At 37.7% G+C, this 17,556-nt stretch overlaps 1 protein-coding gene and 1 long non-coding RNA gene across 3 annotated transcripts in view; one reads left to right on the forward strand and one right to left on the reverse strand.

The window, feature by feature from the left end:
- Positions 1 to 1,481: 1,481 nt before the first annotated feature.
- On the forward strand, positions 1,482 to 10,508 carry LOC149116314 (uncharacterized). The gene is made up of 2 exons (XR_016205370.1): positions 1,482 to 1,783; positions 9,659 to 10,508. It is a non-coding gene; the product is annotated as an uncharacterized LOC149116314 (long non-coding RNA).
- Positions 10,509 to 13,661: 3,153 nt separating this feature from the next.
- LOC110046936 (dystrobrevin beta-like) overlaps positions 13,662 to 17,556 on the reverse strand; it is a 36,512-nt gene continuing 32,617 nt past the window's right edge. For both annotated transcript variants that reach the window (XM_089282237.1, XM_089282236.1), the window contains exons 19-20: positions 15,235 to 15,502; positions 13,662 to 15,020 (exon numbers count right to left, since the gene is read on the reverse strand). In XM_089282237.1, coding sequence (XP_089138363.1) covers positions 14,611 to 15,020; positions 15,235 to 15,502 — 678 coding nt within the window. In that variant the 3' untranslated portion in view covers positions 13,662 to 14,610. The remainder of the gene's footprint in view (positions 15,021 to 15,234; positions 15,503 to 17,556) is intronic.

Below are 17,556 nucleotides of genomic sequence, written 5' to 3' on the forward strand. Positions count from 1 at the left end.
TCAAGCACACCGTCCAGTGTCGAGGTAACACACCATAGTTTCCTTACATTTAGTCTTCTTTGTGCATGTTGTTTAAAGAAGTTTATTTATTTGCTTCTTGATATTCGCACCGTGTGATAGAGTTCAAAACTGTTTGCTCCACTACGTCGAAACCGAAGTTTATATTTGCATACCTAAACGTTGTTTACCTGCAACGGATAACCTGGTTGAAAATGCCTAAAAGCGAGATGTCCATAATCTCGTCCTTTTGAACAACCCTGATTTAATCGAATTATCATTTTCGGGTGGATCTTTTTTTGTGCTCCTAACAAAAAGGAAAAATTGCCATATACGAGACTTTTTTGCAAGAATGTGATTATTTTCCGCATGAAGGTTCCATTTCTAAAATCGGGTTTTGACTGTTATGCAAAACGAATAGGCCATTTTATAGTTGTCTGCTCAGTGGCCTGGCCTTTGGATGGCAGCGAGGCTGGAGTTGACCTTGTTTTGATACAGACCTCACTGCTTTTGTCATGTAAATGCGCCCAGTTAGCATCAGAACAACTTGTTTTACACAACAAAAGCAGTGAGGTCTGTATCAAAACAAGGTCAACTCCAGCCTCGCTGCCATCCAAAGGCCAGGTCACAGAGCAGACAACTGTAAAATACTCTATTGGTCACTCTTCACTCTATCTGATGCAAGATTCTTGTACTGTAAAGTCATTCAGTGTTTTCAACAAGTCAAACATGTAATATCCCGACAATGACTTGACTTTTCCAATGATGAGTGTGTTTGTTCAGAGAAGTTGTTAATAATTCATCATTGCATTTTTGACCTTCAATTTTTTAGGACTTTAAATTTTTCAGGGGGGGAGGCGTCACGATGTATATTTTCAGGTATTTAACGGAACCATCCATTTCTCTCTTTTTTTGCAGTGATCTTCTTGATGTCTCAAGCAAGATTGTACTTCATACATCAACAAGCACAACACCGCAAGGTAACAAAAATGTTGTTCACATATATTAGTTAATAGCTGGACAGGAAAACGTTTGCAGATACGGGAAGAGGAGAGCTGGGGAGGTGCACATCTTCTCCCGAGGAAACTTAGAATTGACGTTATGAGACATTTGTAAGTTATTAGTTAAGCCTTTGAATAACGCCTTCCTCCGGATTCGTCTATGTTGACACATTCTTGTCAGTTTCATCTCTGAGTACCATTTCTGGGCCGGTAATGTATTAAATATCTCTTAACATCCGTACTTTTCATTTCTTTACCTACATTTGGAGGACATCATCGAGTTGGTCTGACCAGCTTGAAGAACTGGGAACAAAGATGACGGAAGATTGGATGATAACCATATGAGGTTCGTTTTTAATGCTTTATTGATTTATGTTTAAAAGTACAGAGATTTTAAGCCCACGGTCTGGATTAGGGTATCGATAGACGGATAACATAAATTCGAGACACATATTCCGTATAATTTATCTAACGATCTGGCCCAGAAAATACAGAGGAAGGTTCAATTTTGTCTTTTTTCGGGTCCAGAGAGGAAGTGAAGAGAGATGAGTGGGGTAGGGGTATTTACATTTAATACTGATTTAGAGTTTTCTTTCTTTATTTGTTTGTTTGTTTGTTTTGTTTTGTTTTGTTTTGTTTTGTAAAGGGTATTTCTCCTTCAGAAGCTTACTGTGACATTTATTGAGAATTTCACCACGATATTCTTTACACTTCCAGATATACCTGGACAATGTACACGCTGAGCGAGGACTGGCTACCTCATCTGTGAAGCAATCACAAACAAGGTAATAGAGAAATTCTTTAAAGTTAAAATGCCAATTATTCAACGTTCGATCAGACTTCTGATCAAACATTGTTTTTAACTTCTCCAGTTCCAATCTAAAAATATCAATTCTCCTTACTAAGTTTCATACATTTCTGTTATTGTTATTTCTGAGAGTTTAGGGCTACATCAAGACAATATCTGTAATTTCCGATTTTCTTTATTCTTGTCACCGATCTTTTCGTCAGCGTGTTAGAGGGGAGGGGTTAGAGGGTGTGGGAAGGGAATGGTACCCAGTGCAGAGGGAGGCAGTTTGGGAGGGGAAGGCTTCTGCTCGGAAGTACAGGTTTAACAGTTTCACATCAGGACTAAAAGTTGTCTCGAAGGAAGTGAAGAAAAAGCTGAAAAGCCTAAATGACCAGGTATCGCCTTTGTTGGATTTGCGGACGCCTTTTTTGAAATCTTGTGAACAGCTTTTCAAATTTTGTAAACTACCTTTTTGAAAATGATAACTGCCTTTTCTGAAGGTTAAATGCAGTCTTTTCAAACTGATGGTCAAGGTAAGACGAAAGCAAAGGACTTGCCGTGCGGAAAAATATCAGTTCTACGACCACCAAGCAAAATAAAGTTGAATAGTTGAGAGAAAAATCAGGCACATGCCTAAAGATGCATGGCAATGTCTTGGTAGCTCTTTCCCAACATATGGCCGTGGACGATCTTCTTACTTGTCCTGTTTCCAAAATGTGATCGGTGTAGAACTTGAAGAAAGGAAAGGTTTGATTTGCTGCTGATGGTCAATTCATTCACTATGATTGTGACGCCTCTTTTGATAGTTAACAGAAACCATGCAGACGACGTCTTGTTTTGAAAAGCTGCTCTGCGGAAAGTCTTTGGCTTTTATGACAGTTTTGATTGAGCATCTCGACTTTTTCTGCAGGGTTAGCATTCTTACACTACGACAATTTACAATCAGTTTAGCGATTTTTGCAATGCTTCTTTGAATAATGGACTCTTTCGGCGATACGGCGGCCATTTTGAATTTCGTTGTGGTATGACGTCATAAATGAGGGTGCCGTCGCCCAAAATGAATTTTACCAAATGGATGTTTCCGACTACGCAAACGTATGATTGACATAGCTTAAGTATTTAGAAGGGGAGGGATGGGTTTTTGCTCCTTCCCCCGTCTCCGGAAAAAGAATACATTGTAGATTTCAAACATGACGGTAACTTTTACTTCACTACAGTCATCAGATACTCGCATAGAAACCGTTTGAATAATGTCTATCTTGAGTTTACAGACCACAAATAATTCAGATAAGTTTTTCTACTGATATAAACTCTATTTCATGTTTAAAAATGGTGGATTTAAGCATAGACATGTTTTGCATAGAGCTTTTTAGTGAAATTTAGTATACTAAGCCTTTAAATTTTGAAGTTTTTAGACCTCTTTTGAAATGTTGTAGAGGATACTTTAAAATTTTCTGTGAGTTATATCCGTACCCGGTTATGCCATGAAAAGCTTCTTTTTAAAATGGCGAATTTCTATTGATGGTCGCATGAGCAGCATCAGAAATCTTCCAGGTTACAGAACAGGGAAAAAGAAACATTCTTATTTACAGCCTTGTTGTGTTTTTCCTAATCAAGTCCTAGAACCTTGAGAGCATAAAATGGCCTAAAATGAGACGCGCAAAAAAAATATATCACTGCACTTGCTACGTAATGGTAATAGTACTGAGGGAAAATTTGCATTAAAATACCTACAAAGGAGATGTAAACATTTTAAGGCCACCGCGCCTCCTGCCAGCAATTAGGCGCCAAAAACACAAAAACAAGCGCGCGCACGCGAGACTACAACTTTGAATGTGATTGGTTGATTTAAACTACAACTTTGAATGTGACTGGCTTATTGAACTGTCCGATAACAAACTGTCCAATAACAGACTGTCCGATAACAACTTGGCAAGTGAATTAGTGGAAAATAGGAGTTTTTTAAACCAATCACAATCGAGGAAATTGTAATTTTATGATTAGTCTGGAAATAGCACACAAATCCTAGTTATTATGACAGTTCAGAAAAATCATTATTCGGGACATTGTGAATTTTCATATAGAGAACTGAATTGATTCACCAAATGTCTCTCGCGATCCATTGATATTGACGCCTGTGAAAATAATTGGTCTGAAGGAGTGTTTTAGCTTCTGTAACAGCGTACATTTTAGAACTATTTTTGATTACTTCCGAAAAAAAGGCAAGAATTATGTAATAAATTTAAGCTTTCAGTGCAATGTATAGTGATCAGACTATTACGTGTTGTTTCATGCATGCGATTACATATTACATGTAGATGTGTTTTTCTGCTCATTTGACAGTTCGGAAAATCAGTTTTGTTTTGTTGAGCAAAAAGAAAAATTTATGACGAATATTCAGTGGTTAAGGTTACTGCTTAATGAAATTGGACATAAAAACAATTATACTGTTGACAAAGGTTTCGACCTTAGCTGACATCAGTGGAGTTGGATAATACTGTTGTTTAATTCTCAGACGCACAAGTTAACTCGTACCGCCACCGTGGTGCAAGGAAGGGGGGGGGGGGGACAAAGGAGGGATGGAACCCTTCCCCTGGGTTTTTCGTTCTGTTAAGACAGCAATATAAATTTACATTGATTAGATAGCCCTGAGTTTGCCCTACAAGATGATATCATTTTTGTTGGTTATGACGTCATTTGACGCGTCATCTTGGATTTCACCAGTTTCTCGAAAAGTCAAGAAATAACGGAAATTAATGCAAAACCAAGATAGAATGCTTACTAAATGAACAAATTGGTGAATTTCTGCAATTTGATGAAGAAAACTGGACAATATACAGAATATGTCAAAAAAGTTGATTTTTGGCCAGACCTACATGAAATTTTCGGTTGCCATGGCTATGGGGCGCCGTTTGTAAATTTATTATTTAGACCGAATTTATGCCATTTTCCCCTTATTTATAAATAATTGGAAACGCCACAAAATTTGTTTATAAATAAGACACAAGAACTTGTCCGTTGATATGTAAATAATTATTTTAGGTACGTTCTGATTTATAAATAATCTTTTACCATAGAGTTATTATATATAAATAATAAACTAAACAACTTCAATTATTTATATATCAGGTCATCTCTAAAATAGTTATTTACATATCATAAAGTTTGTAAATGCCATTATTTATAAATAAATTACTTCGCCGGGGGTGTAAATTCATTATTTAGAAATAATAAATTTCACCTCACCGAGTGTAAATTTATTATTTATAAATAATGAACTTCACTGATTGTGTAAATTTATTATTTATAAATAATGAACTTCACTGAGTGTGTAAATTCATTATTTAGAAATAATGAATTTCTCCTCGCCGAGTGTAAATTTATTGTTTATAAATAATGAACTTCATTGAGTGTGTAAATTCATTATTTAGAAATAATGAAGTTTCATTTCGCCGACTGTAAATTTATTATTTAGAAATAATGAATTTAACCGTGTGTGTAAATTCATTATTTAGAAATTCATTATTTAGAAATAATGAAGTTTCATTTCGCCGACTGTAAATTTATTATTTAGAAATAATGAATTTAACCGTGTGTGTAAATTCATTATTTAGAAATTAATTATTTAGAAATAATGAAGTTTCATCTCGCCGAATGTAAATTTATTACTTAGCTCTTATTAACCGAGCTGGAGGTCTGTATGGGAGAATCTTGACCGAGGTCGTGAGTACAGACCGAACGCAGTGAGGTCTGTACACACGACCGAGGTCAAGATTCTCCCATACAGACCGACTTAGCTCGGTTAATAAGATGTTTATTATATGGCAAAGAAGAAAACTTTAATTCGTTTAATGTAACTGGTTTGCCGACAGTTTGCTTGCGAACGGCGATGAGCTTAACTTAAACCTGCCGAAATTTGCTCGTTCTCTTTACTTGTTTGTTTTGTCATCAGGCTTTTTGGCAGTGACATAAATGATTGAGAAGAAAATAAAAGAAAATGGTGAACATTTTTGTATTTTAGTTTGCTACTTTGTCAACGCAAAATGAAACCGGTCTAGTTAGATGCCGGTCTAGATGGGAAAATCTAGACCGCGGTCAATATCGATTTCAGCCAATAATATTCGTGAATTCGGTAGTTCCTAGTGTTTGTGAGACGCAGCCATATAATAATTAGAAATAATGAACTTCACTGAGTATGTAAATTCATTATTTAGAAATAATAAAAGTATGAATGACTGACCCAGCGTCTCTTGCCCGATCGATTTCGGAGGCTTTTTCTCGCGCTATAAGTGAGACAGTTAATGCTGCCCTTGCTCAGGTACGTATGCAGCCTGAAATTCAGCAGTGGCGGATCTAGGGGAGGCCCCCCCCCCCCCCTATTTTGGTTAATTGAGTTTAAGCGAGAATCACGCTTCAAATATCTATTATGTAGTTCTTATTCACTCAACAATTCGGCAGCTCACACTGCAATAGGAACAACGACAACGACAACGACAACGACAACAACTACTCAAAGGCCGAGGTAACAGGTAAATTTTAAGCCAAGAAATTGCTGCATGAAGAAAATGCAGAACTTTTAAAATCGGGAAATCGAATAATGTCTTTAGATGTTTAGATAATTCTTTGTAGCCTGTGAACAGGCTCACGTTGGAGTTCAAACGCGCTCGGCGTAGCTGAGAGCGAGAAATCCACGGGCGAAGCCGCGAGAGGAGAAAGTCACTTTCTTGGCGCCTCTTTCCCGCCGATCGCTATTCCTCTTCGTCACTCGCGTGCTTGATTCAAACGTGAGCCCGCTCGCAGGTTAAATTCTTTGTGACCTTTGTGACCTTTGGACGGATAGCTGTGTGACACACTTTGTTTGGCTTGATGAAGTCACGGCTGGGCATGTCTATTCCAGGCAAGTCTAAAGATCGTACACGTGGAAAGCTAAATTCATTTACGTTTAAACCATTATTGAATTTCAATAGAAATCAGACCTTTCACTTAACACGCCAAGCGATTTTTATTTTCTTCATGCAGCAGTTTCTTTTCTTAAAATTTACCTGTTACCTCGGCCTTTGAGTAGTTGTTCCTGTTGCAGTGTGAGCTGCCGAATTGCTGAGTGAATAAGAACTCCATAATAGAGAGTTGAGGCGGGGGGTTGGGGGGGGGGGGGGAGAACGGGCTCCCCGGGCCCCTCCCCCAGATCCGCCAGTGCTGAATTTCAGGCTACATACCGCCGCCGTTACCTACTTGAGCAAGGGTAGCATTAACTGTCTCACTTATAGCGCGAGAAACAGCCTCCGAAATCGATCGGGCAAGAGACGCTGGGTCAGCCATTCATACTTTCATCATTTCTAAATAATGAATTTACATACTCAGTGAAGTTCATTATTTCTAAGTAACAAATTTACACTCGGCGAGATGAAACTTCATTATTTCTAAATAATTAATTTCTAAATAATGAATTTACACGCATGGTTAAATTCATTATTTCTAAATAATGAATTTACAGTCGGCGAAATGAAACTTCATTATTTCTAAATAATGAATTTACACACTCAATGAAGTTCATTATTTATAAATAATAAATTAACACTTGGCGAGGTGAAATTCATTATTTCTAAATAATGAATTTACACACTCAGTGAAGTTCATTATTTATAAATAATAAATTTACACTCGGCGAGGTGAAATTTATTATTTCTAAATAATGAATTTACACTCCCGGTGAAGTAATTTATTTATAAATAATGGCATTTACAAACTTTATGATATGTAAATAACTATTTTAGAGATGACCTGATATATAAATAATTGAAGTTGTTTAGTTTATTATTTATATATAATAACTCTATGGTAAAAGATTATTTATAAATCAGAACGTACCTAAAATAATTATTTACATATCAACGGACAAGTTCTTGTGTCTTATTTAAAAACAAATTTTGTGGCGTTTCCAATTATTTATAAATAAGGGGAAAATGGCATAAATTCGGTCTAAATAATAAATTTACAAACGGCGCCCCATACATGGCGACGTCAAAAATGATGGACACACAATTGACAAATCAAATTTTCTGTGGAGGATGAATAAACAGCTACTGAAGTTTCAGTCCGTCAGAGTGAATCGTCTTTTCAAAACATTGATAAAACCTTATGGGGTAGCATCCACCTCCCTTGTACGTCCGAGGGTTAATAAGCGGTCTATAGATCAAATATCTCTGGGTTATACGTCCTTGCTCGCAATTTACCGATCGCCAGCGACTGGTTGAGATTACCATGAAGTGATAGCCATCATGACAGATTGATTAGAACCTAGTTTCATACCAGTCAGGCAAACCTTAAAATTAAAAAGGACTTAAAATTCCCTGTACATCTGAATATGTTTTAGTAATGTTTCTGTACTATTCTACAAAATATAGCGTTTAATTCGGCCGACATAAAAAGCACCAAAACACAAAAACCACGAAGACATAGCATGTTGTTGTTCTGCATGTCAAATAAAATGTGCGAAAAGATGTGACAATAGACCATTTTACAGTTGTCTGCTCAGTGACCTGGCCTTTGGATGGCAGCGAGGCTGGAGTTGACCTTGTTTTGATACAGACCTCACTGCTTTTGTTGGGTAAAGCAAGTTGTTCTGATGCTCACTAGGTGCATTTACATGACAAAAGCAGTGAGGTCTGTATCAAAACAAGGTCAACTCCAGCCTCGCTGCCATTCAAAGGCCAGGTCATTGAGCAGACAAGGGTGAAATGGTCTATTAATTCAAGGCTATTGTCTGCTCATCAAACCTTTTCCTGGCGTTGTTTTTGTCCCTTTTTAGACCGTAATAAAGGTAATATTTGTAATGTTAGTGTCCGGAAACTAGCTGCACGTAGATTTAAATATGGCTCCACCAAAATCTTTAAGACTTGAGAGAATGGAAATGCGAAGTAAAACTAATGTAGGAAGGATTTTTTTATCAAATGAAGAATATAATAGCAGAAACCGACACAACGTGGGATGATTTTTTTAAGGTGTACTATATTTCGGCTGGCCAAACCAGCCTTCTTCAGGTACAATGAGACTTTTACATTGGGGTGTGTTAATTAATACCGCTACACCTTAAGCACGTGAATTTGATGTGCCACTAGTATCAACAACTGATGCAGTGGAAACAAAAAACGCGAGTTCTGCATTTGAAAAGGCGAAAAATTTTACTGGAAATATCTCAAATAGAGCACATGAAAACTCTCTTCGTGTAGTATTCACTAGTGATCTTGTCACCAATTTTCTTGTAAGCAATTGTTTTGAAAGTTGTAGCTTTTTCTAAAACTCAAAATACTTTTGCGTTGACAAAACAATTTACATATCACGGACGACAATGCAATTATTCGATCAGTCAGAATCGCTGAGTTTTTCGCGTTAATTTAGTTCTTTCGTATTTGAGCTGCCATCAAAATTAAGATACAATCTTGTAACAAAATGTGACATTAGAGATACACATTTCGTCAGGGAAGAAGAGCGCTTTTTGAAATATTAAATCCTAACGACTTCAGAACACTGCACAAACATTGAAATCTCCAGTTTAAAATATTTACAATGTCGTTGTCAACAGTAAAAACGAACGAAACTCGGGAATGGAAATAAATATTTCTAACAGTGAGCAACTGTGTTGCTTTTTTTTTTTTGCAATTGCGTTTGGCATTCATCGCTAGAATTTTTTATGAACTTAAAATGGAGAAGTTTATTTCACAGCACAAGCACGACTGCATAGTGAAAATTATCGTCTACCCTCGATTGCAGCTTTGAGCGCTCATGTTTTCACTTTGGCGTAGTTAAACTGCTTTTTGTACAATCTAATCTAGCCTACTTGTTCTAATTTTTCTTTGTTAATTTCTTTCAGAGTGCCTGGGTTTGTTCTTTAGCGGCATCAAGCCAGGATTAATCAAAGAGGGACAAGCAAAGACAATCAATTAATATTCTCCAAAGGTAGAAGTTATTTTTCTGAAAGCATAATGTCGCTAGGAAAAATCCACCTATCCTTCATCAGACTGTTGAAAACTAAGTGAATTTCTAGAGGAATAAATTCAAACTACAGAGAATTTTCTGTAAGGAACGGATTTCTAGAAAAAAAAAACTTTCTAGTAATAAATACTCAGCATTTTTACCAGTTGTAATTTCTTTGATTGCTTTCTCTGAGATGAAATTTTTTGCTCAGCTCTTTCACGTATTAATTTTTTTTTAATTTTCCGGCCAAGACCTAGAAGAATATACGGGCGCCTAAAATACGCATGCGCCAATTTTTTTGAAAAAAAACTTCTTGTTAACATCTGTTTGAAAATTTTTAATTTTCCCGCCAAAAGACTTAGAAAAAATACGGGCGCTTAAAATACGCATGCGCCATTTTTTTTAAAAAAAAAAATACTGCTTGTCAATATCTGTTTGAAAGTTTTTAATTTTCCCGCCAAAAGACTTAGAAAAAATACGGGCGCTTAAAATACGCATGCGCCATTTTTTTTTTTTTTTTAAATAATGCTTGTTAACATCTCTTTCAAAGTTTTTAATTTCCCCGCCAAAAGACTTAGAAAAAATACGGGGCCTAAAATACGGACGCGCTATTTTTTTTAAGAAAATCGTATCATTATCACTTACACGTAACTTAATAATAGTCAATAAATGCAATATTTTATCCAAGCCTATATTTCTTTTGTAATCTTTATTAAGTGCAATAAAATATCTCAAACAATAAATTACTCACAAGTGTCTCATTTCAATTGTTTTATTAATCTTTAATTGTCTACTTACAATAGTTAATTAGTTCATTGAAATTCAATTAAATTAATTACAAAGGTGTCATCAAAAAATTTGCCCTCTATATACTAAGACTTTTGGCGGGAAAATTGGAAAAAATTTGCACAGCGTTTCCCCTGACGACTTTTTTGACACACATTTTAAGGTGGTACCCCCTTCAATTTTTCCCGCCCAAAAAATTTCACTATTTTGCATCCTAGCTTCAAATTTTCCTGCGTCATGGGTTATACGTCTGCGCAGACGCTTTCCCGTAGCCAACAACGCTTTGGTTTTCTTGGTATTTATAAACATTTTGTTTTCACTAGCCCATTTCTCCACTTCTGTCAAGTCCTTTGTTAATGATTTGTTTAGTGCAGGAATAGCTTTCCAGTCTGAGCTTAAAGACAAGGTGGTATCGTCTGCATAGATATCCATAGTTGACTTGTGAACGTAAAACTTCGGTGTTTATTGCATTTTAGACAACACGGCAAACTAAAATGTCAAACGTTGAAATGTTTGCCCAGGCTTCATTTCATGCTCACAGAATTTGATGTGATTGACATGATCAAAGTAACAAATAGTTACAAATGGCCAGTTGCTATCACGGTTTGATTTCAACACGCAGCGCCACCTTAAAATACTCTACAAATGTCATCGCTTCGTAACATGTTTTCAAACTTGGAAGAGTTGAGTCTGATTCCACAACAATTTGGAATTTTGAGAGAAAAAAATATATATATACTCGACTTTGGGAAGATACATGTAGTAAAGCATGCATATTGACGACCGATAAAATTTGATTTAATCAATTGATGATCGCTCCATCAAAGAAATTGAAACTCCCCACAATTTGAAAACATGTACCAAAAGATAACTCGAAAGCGCTTGAAACCCTTCTGGCAAAAATGGCAGAAATGATTAACATTCATTACCGAATTTATTTTTTTTTGTTCTTGCCCGAATGATGCCCGAAATTAAACTTTTAACAACCAAACTTATATTAGACTATGAAATTTTGAAGTCAAATATGCCTTCTTCAGATGCAAAACTGCCATTTCTAATCGGAAAGATTTCAATTTAACCAAACTCTAAAATGATATTCTTAACTTTATCTTCATCATCCCTGCTTGAATCCTTTAGATCTTTTTGTGTTTTACCGAGTTTCCTGTCGTCAGAGGTTTACTCCCTGAAAATAGAATAGATAAAAATGGCGCAAGGAACAAAGCCAAGTGTGGAAACAAACGAGTAAACGTGGAACAAAAGAATTCACAAGGAATTATTTAACGCGAGTACAAGGAAAAGTTCGACAAAGAAACGCCATTTTCATGAAGAGGGCCAAACCCTCATCGAAACAGCCTGCTATGAACTTATGCGTCTCGCATGGTTCCTTAACTAAACTAATAAGGCTGTTTTAAGTTCAACACGAAACGTAAACGGAGCCTGACAAGCGTGCGTGGTAGGACTTGACGCCGGTATTTTTTCATAGAGATATTACTTAAGAAGTGAGAATGCAAAGAAATTGATACTAACCATTGACAGAAATGCGTGTCAACCGACTGTCCTTTCCCAAACGTGGTCGCCAGTTCTTCTTCAAAGTAAGAATTAGCTTGTCGCGTAGAAGGAAACTGTACACATCTTGCTTCGACAACAAGCATCTCAAAATGACAAACAAGCACCTCAGATCAGCAATAGCCAATATGAATATGGAAAATACGTTTAGACCAATCAGCTAACAAAAACGTCAAAATTTTCACGACAACACCCTTTGCACGCTTTACTCTGAGAGCGTTTTGCATTTTCTTTGTCTACAAGGAGTCCACGTGAATCCGTATGGGCCAAGTATACACAATGGGTCATTTCTTCAAATATTATTCACTTTTTGTACAGTTTTTAAGCCCCGGTGGATGAAACTCGATGATAAATAAATGATTCTCCCCGAACTTTTAGCCTGTGTACCTCCGCCCCCACCTCTCAAAAAAAATCGAGAAGGGGGACCCTCTCCCTAATAAACTCTACATAAACAACATTGTTTTGCTTAGTTTTCCCCATGCCCCCGTCATCTGCTTCACGGCTAAATTTCAGCATTGTTCTCTGCACCAATTAAAAGTTAGAACTTTAAAGTTTACCTTAGCTTTTGTACATTCTGAAGAAAATCGATTTGTAAATATAACACCAGCAAACTCAAAGTGGTTGATATTTTGCAGTTTGGAGGGCTAGGGAGTTAAATAAGAACAGAACAGAAATAAATTAAACTAAATTACAGTCGCGCCTCTCCACAACAGCCAACTTGGGGGCAGACGAAAATGGCCGTTGTAGAGAGGTGGCCTTTATCGGGAGGTAGAGGTTTAATATAAGACCATATAACGCTTGTTTGTGTTCCGCGGTGCAACATTTCTATTCTGTAAAACAACAACAAAAAAAAGAATGCTTATTGCAGCACATAAATACGTAACACAATCAAAACATATCAATAGAACAGACGTGGAGAACGCCTGGTACAGATCAAGTTTCGTGTTCATTTAATATTTAAAAAATGGATTTGGGTATTTTTCGTTCTTCAGTCGTTAACTGGCCGTTGTCGAGAGGTTATCTTGGTAGCTGGGACGGGCTTTAGTTGCCGTTACCGTTGCAAAGAGGTGGCCGTCGTAGAAAGGTTAAAATAGGACTGAATTTATGGATAGTCCTCTCGGATATAAAACAAAGGTGGCCGTTGTAGCAAGGGTTTGCCGTTCGTTGAGGTTCGACTGTGGGTGAATATGAGTAAAGGTAAAGTCTGCATGCGAGCCAAGTGGCCCATCAGGCCGGAGCTTATCCCGGTTTCTGTAGCATGAAGCTAGGAGTATTTCTACTCCCCCCCTGGATGGGATGCTAGTCCATCGCAGGGTTACCCCCAGCATTAATTTCGCCGGTACCCATTTATACACCTGGGTGGAGAGAGGCACTGTGAGAGTAAAGTGTCTTGCCCAAGAACACAACACAATGTCCCCGGCCAGGGCTCGAACCCGGACCGCTCGATCCGGAGAAGAGCGCACTAACCATGAGGCCACCGCGCCTCCCACCTATGAGTACAGTATGAAAATTGCATCGAGAGAAATATTATCAGCGTCATGAACAAATTTAAAGAAAACTGATCTAAACTTTATTCGGAAGATTTTCACTTATGACATTGGTTACAACTGTACTTTGATCACAATCACCAAGGCCCAAAGCAATCGATTATCCGTTACCTGAACGGTATTCATCATGGTCCAACGAACAAGAACAAACAATTGCTTCTGAGTGATTTCGCAAGAAGCGGCCCATCCCCCTTCCCCCTGCAGTGGGGTGAAGGCTTTAGGTCACGTGAGTCGAGATGTCTCAGAAGCTATACTATACCAGGGTAATTCACAAATAAAAATAAAATACTTAACAATGCTTAGCACCTCTTCGTTAAGCAGTTCAAGTTCTCTTTAATTAAATTTGGCAACCTCTTACGTCTTTTTGTCTGTTACAAAAGAAACAACCTCAGATAGGAATGAGCGACATGGAGCTATTTTTAACTTTGTTTCTGATTGGTCAAGCGAAGGCTAAACCAACAAAAATATGTCAAAAAGTTGTCAAGACTATTAAAGAAAAACTATTTACCGCGTGAAAACGGTTGAAGCTTTTCATTGTTAGTTGCGTGAGTTTGTAAAAAAATAATCTTACATCCAAAACCCCGCCTGACGGGAGCCTACAAATGTTTTCCTCAGTTCTCCTTGAATAACCTAAGCGGCGGCCGTTCACATGAGAATCTCGTATATCACTCCCACAGAAACGGCAGGCGAGCCTAGGTAAGGCTTGTTCCTGAGGCAAAGCCCGTGTCTTCCAAATATAAAATATATAAACGACTCTTTTGACGACATAATGCCATCCTTTTGCATCGGTACGAGGCGTCTAAGACTGCACTATGTTAAGGAACTAACGGACCAGCCTTTCACAAATGCCTACATTGACAATTCTGCGGGCATAGTATATATGAGAAGTACAAAAATAAGTTCACGATAATCTAAAATATACGACTGTCTATCGATTTTTCGCGACCATCTAACGATTGACCCATCGCTTGATCGACTCCTGCCACTCCATATCTTCGTCGTCTGTTCGTACAGTGTCGTCGTCGGTTTGAATGTAACTCTCGTCATCCGTCGTCTGAGCACGCGACGAGTTCTTGTAATCTCCTCGGCGAGCGTTCGAGTCGTCTTCGTCCGTGTCCGTATCCAAGTCGGACCCTGCTCGGCGACCCTTCGGGCTCTTCCCACTTCTACTAGCTCCGTGAAGAATTACCTTTTCCGACGGTTCTGTCATGATGATGTCGCCATTAGTCAGATTGGAGTTGGCTCTCTCCTCATGGGACTCCAGCGACTCTCTTATCTGGTTCACTTGTTGTTCAAGAGCCTCTAAGTCTGTATCATCAGTGTTGCCGTTTGGAAAAGTGGGGATTTCATCTTCATCTTCTGTTAAAACAAAGCAATTACAAAGCAATTAACGCTAAGGCCTGTTAGAGACAAGTTCGCTACCCTGAGGATTTGATGGCATAAGGTGAGGACAACGCTAAAACGCTTGGAAAGCACAGCATCCTCTTGAACTAAACTGCTTTAGGTTCATCAGCATCGAAACCCAAAAACATCAGCTGAAATTTTGAACACCGAAAAACTTATAAACACGTACCCGAGTTAAGCTCTCTGACAAGCGAAGACATGGCACTAGTGACATTATCAGCAGCCAATAGCAGATCATCTCTTAGGTTCCTACTGGTTGCGCGGTCGCCAAAGGCTTGTTTAATGTTGCCATCCACTCCACTAAGCGGAGGAGGTTCCGAATTCAGACCGGGTTCAACAGTGGACGGAGATACTGGGGCCCTTCCAAAGTCCAAAGGAGAACCAGAGTCCTCCATTCTTTGCGCTTTGGGACTCCGCGGCGCTCGAGGAGATCCCGCCTGTAAAGCAATGCAAAATAAAGTTGAAGAACAGATCATCAAAACAGACTCGTGGGGCGGGCGCAACTAAAGCTCTTTTGGTTTTCAAAGGAATATGCGAAGACAACCAAACAAAATATTCCAGAATCGCGTTAGTTGAAAAACATGGAAATTCCTTTTTAGTTGAAAATTCCTACAGCACCATTTTGCAAGGCAGTTTCTTCTCTGCAGTGGCTCCTAAGAAAAAAATATGTATTTAAGAAACAAATGGTGCGCGCACGGGGAGTGATAGGATAGGATAGGATAGGATAGGATAGGATAGGATAGGATAGGAAGCCTTTATTTCACAACGATGAGTTTTCAAGCTAAAAGCTTGTGGGGTCGTGCATAAAATAAAAGAAAAACCTACCAACAATGTGATAATAAGTAAAAATTTTAAAACTACTAACTTTATAAGAACCTGATCTATATTTACAATATTTGCGCGTCATAAAACGTTCAAATATAAAAAAAATTGTCATCACGATGCCGCACATTTATTTACATGTATATCAGAGAGAGAAAGATGAGAAAATACAATAGTTTGGAAACTTAAATTTGGTATTAGCTGCCTAGAATAACCATGACGCTAAAGATATAGGCGTTTATGAATGATAAATTGCAAGAGTTTTCTTTTTGTCTTTCTTCATATGTCATCAACGCGCTGTTTTATTTCCTTCTGCATTTACGGAAGAGGGAAGCTGTCGAAGCAAAAAATCCCTAGTGCATGGATAATTAACCATTAGTCTTCGAATTAGTGTGCACATGAAACGAACATATAGCTTTATGCGTGTGCTACAAAATTTGGAGTTTAAATCGTAAATCCACCCTTTCTACGCCACAAGCCAGAACGGAACAATGCTTTCCAAGTTAACACATTCCAGGCATTTTAAGTTACACATTTTCAACAGACAAGAATGCGTCACATGTGCCACGTAAGGTACTAGACGCCTTGAGCGGTTTGAAAGTGTTCTTCTTTTGTTGTGCTCCTTCATTGTTCTACGACACTGGTTTTCTAATTCTAACGTAACAACGTACTTAAATCTATTTATATTTTTTTCTTTGTATTTAAATATGAATGAAATATTCACACCTCTGTTGTCGCGTTAAGAGCTATGAAAAGACAAACGACAACAAAACTTGCCACACAAAGGAAATATCAAAGTGAAAAAAAAAAAAAATACAAAACGGACTTGCGTAATAGCGGTGCTATGATTGTTTTAAAGGATTCCCAATTTACGCCTACTTCGTGTTCGATTCAAAGCATCAGACGTTTAAAAAGTTTCTAATTACTTGCTATTTACGTCAATCGTCAGTAAAAACTGACAAAGGTGTAACCACTTCCTAATCTTACGTTAAAACTCCCAAGCAATATCACAAATTCACTTAAGTACAATTGTTAATTAACGCACACCTCGCACAGAAAAGAAAAAGAAAGATTTATTTAATTGAGGTGTGACCACAGAAATCACAATGCTCAAAGATTCTAAATGGTTTACTCTCGCGAAAAGGTCAAGTTCACAAAATTGTTGCGCCATGCCATTTTGTGGAAAAAGTACAAAACGTAAAGAAAATACGCGCGCTTTAAAACTCCACTTCAGTTAATTTTCCTGTTTCATCCTTTTGTGTGTCGAAGCACGCGAAAAGGTTAATTTGAAAACAAATGTCGCGTCATAACATTTTGTTACCAAAAGTTAAGTGAAAAAACACTCGCGTCTTAATTAAAACTGCTCCTCACGTAATTTCCAATTTTATCCTTTAGTATGGTGTGTCGAAGCACGCGCCAACTGGTGTACTTTAGAGATGGTCACGTTTAAGACGACACTACATGAGTTTATGAGGCCACGCCACGTGATGGGTGCATATTCCAAGTGGTTTATTTTAGACTAGGCATATATCTAACGTATTGCTTATAAGGACCAAAGTGGTTAACCGGAAGCTTCAAAATATATGAGAATTTCATGACCAATTAAGGTATTCGTTTGTAGATTTTTAGCCCAGTTAAGAGCCAACAAACCAAACGCTCTACAATTTCA

The sequence above is a fragment of the Orbicella faveolata genome, unplaced genomic scaffold (assembly GCF_042242905.1).
Source record: "Orbicella faveolata isolate gen_17 unplaced genomic scaffold, um_ofav_v1 contig_12, whole genome shotgun sequence".
Lineage (NCBI taxonomy): Eukaryota > Metazoa > Cnidaria > Anthozoa > Scleractinia > Merulinidae > Orbicella > Orbicella faveolata.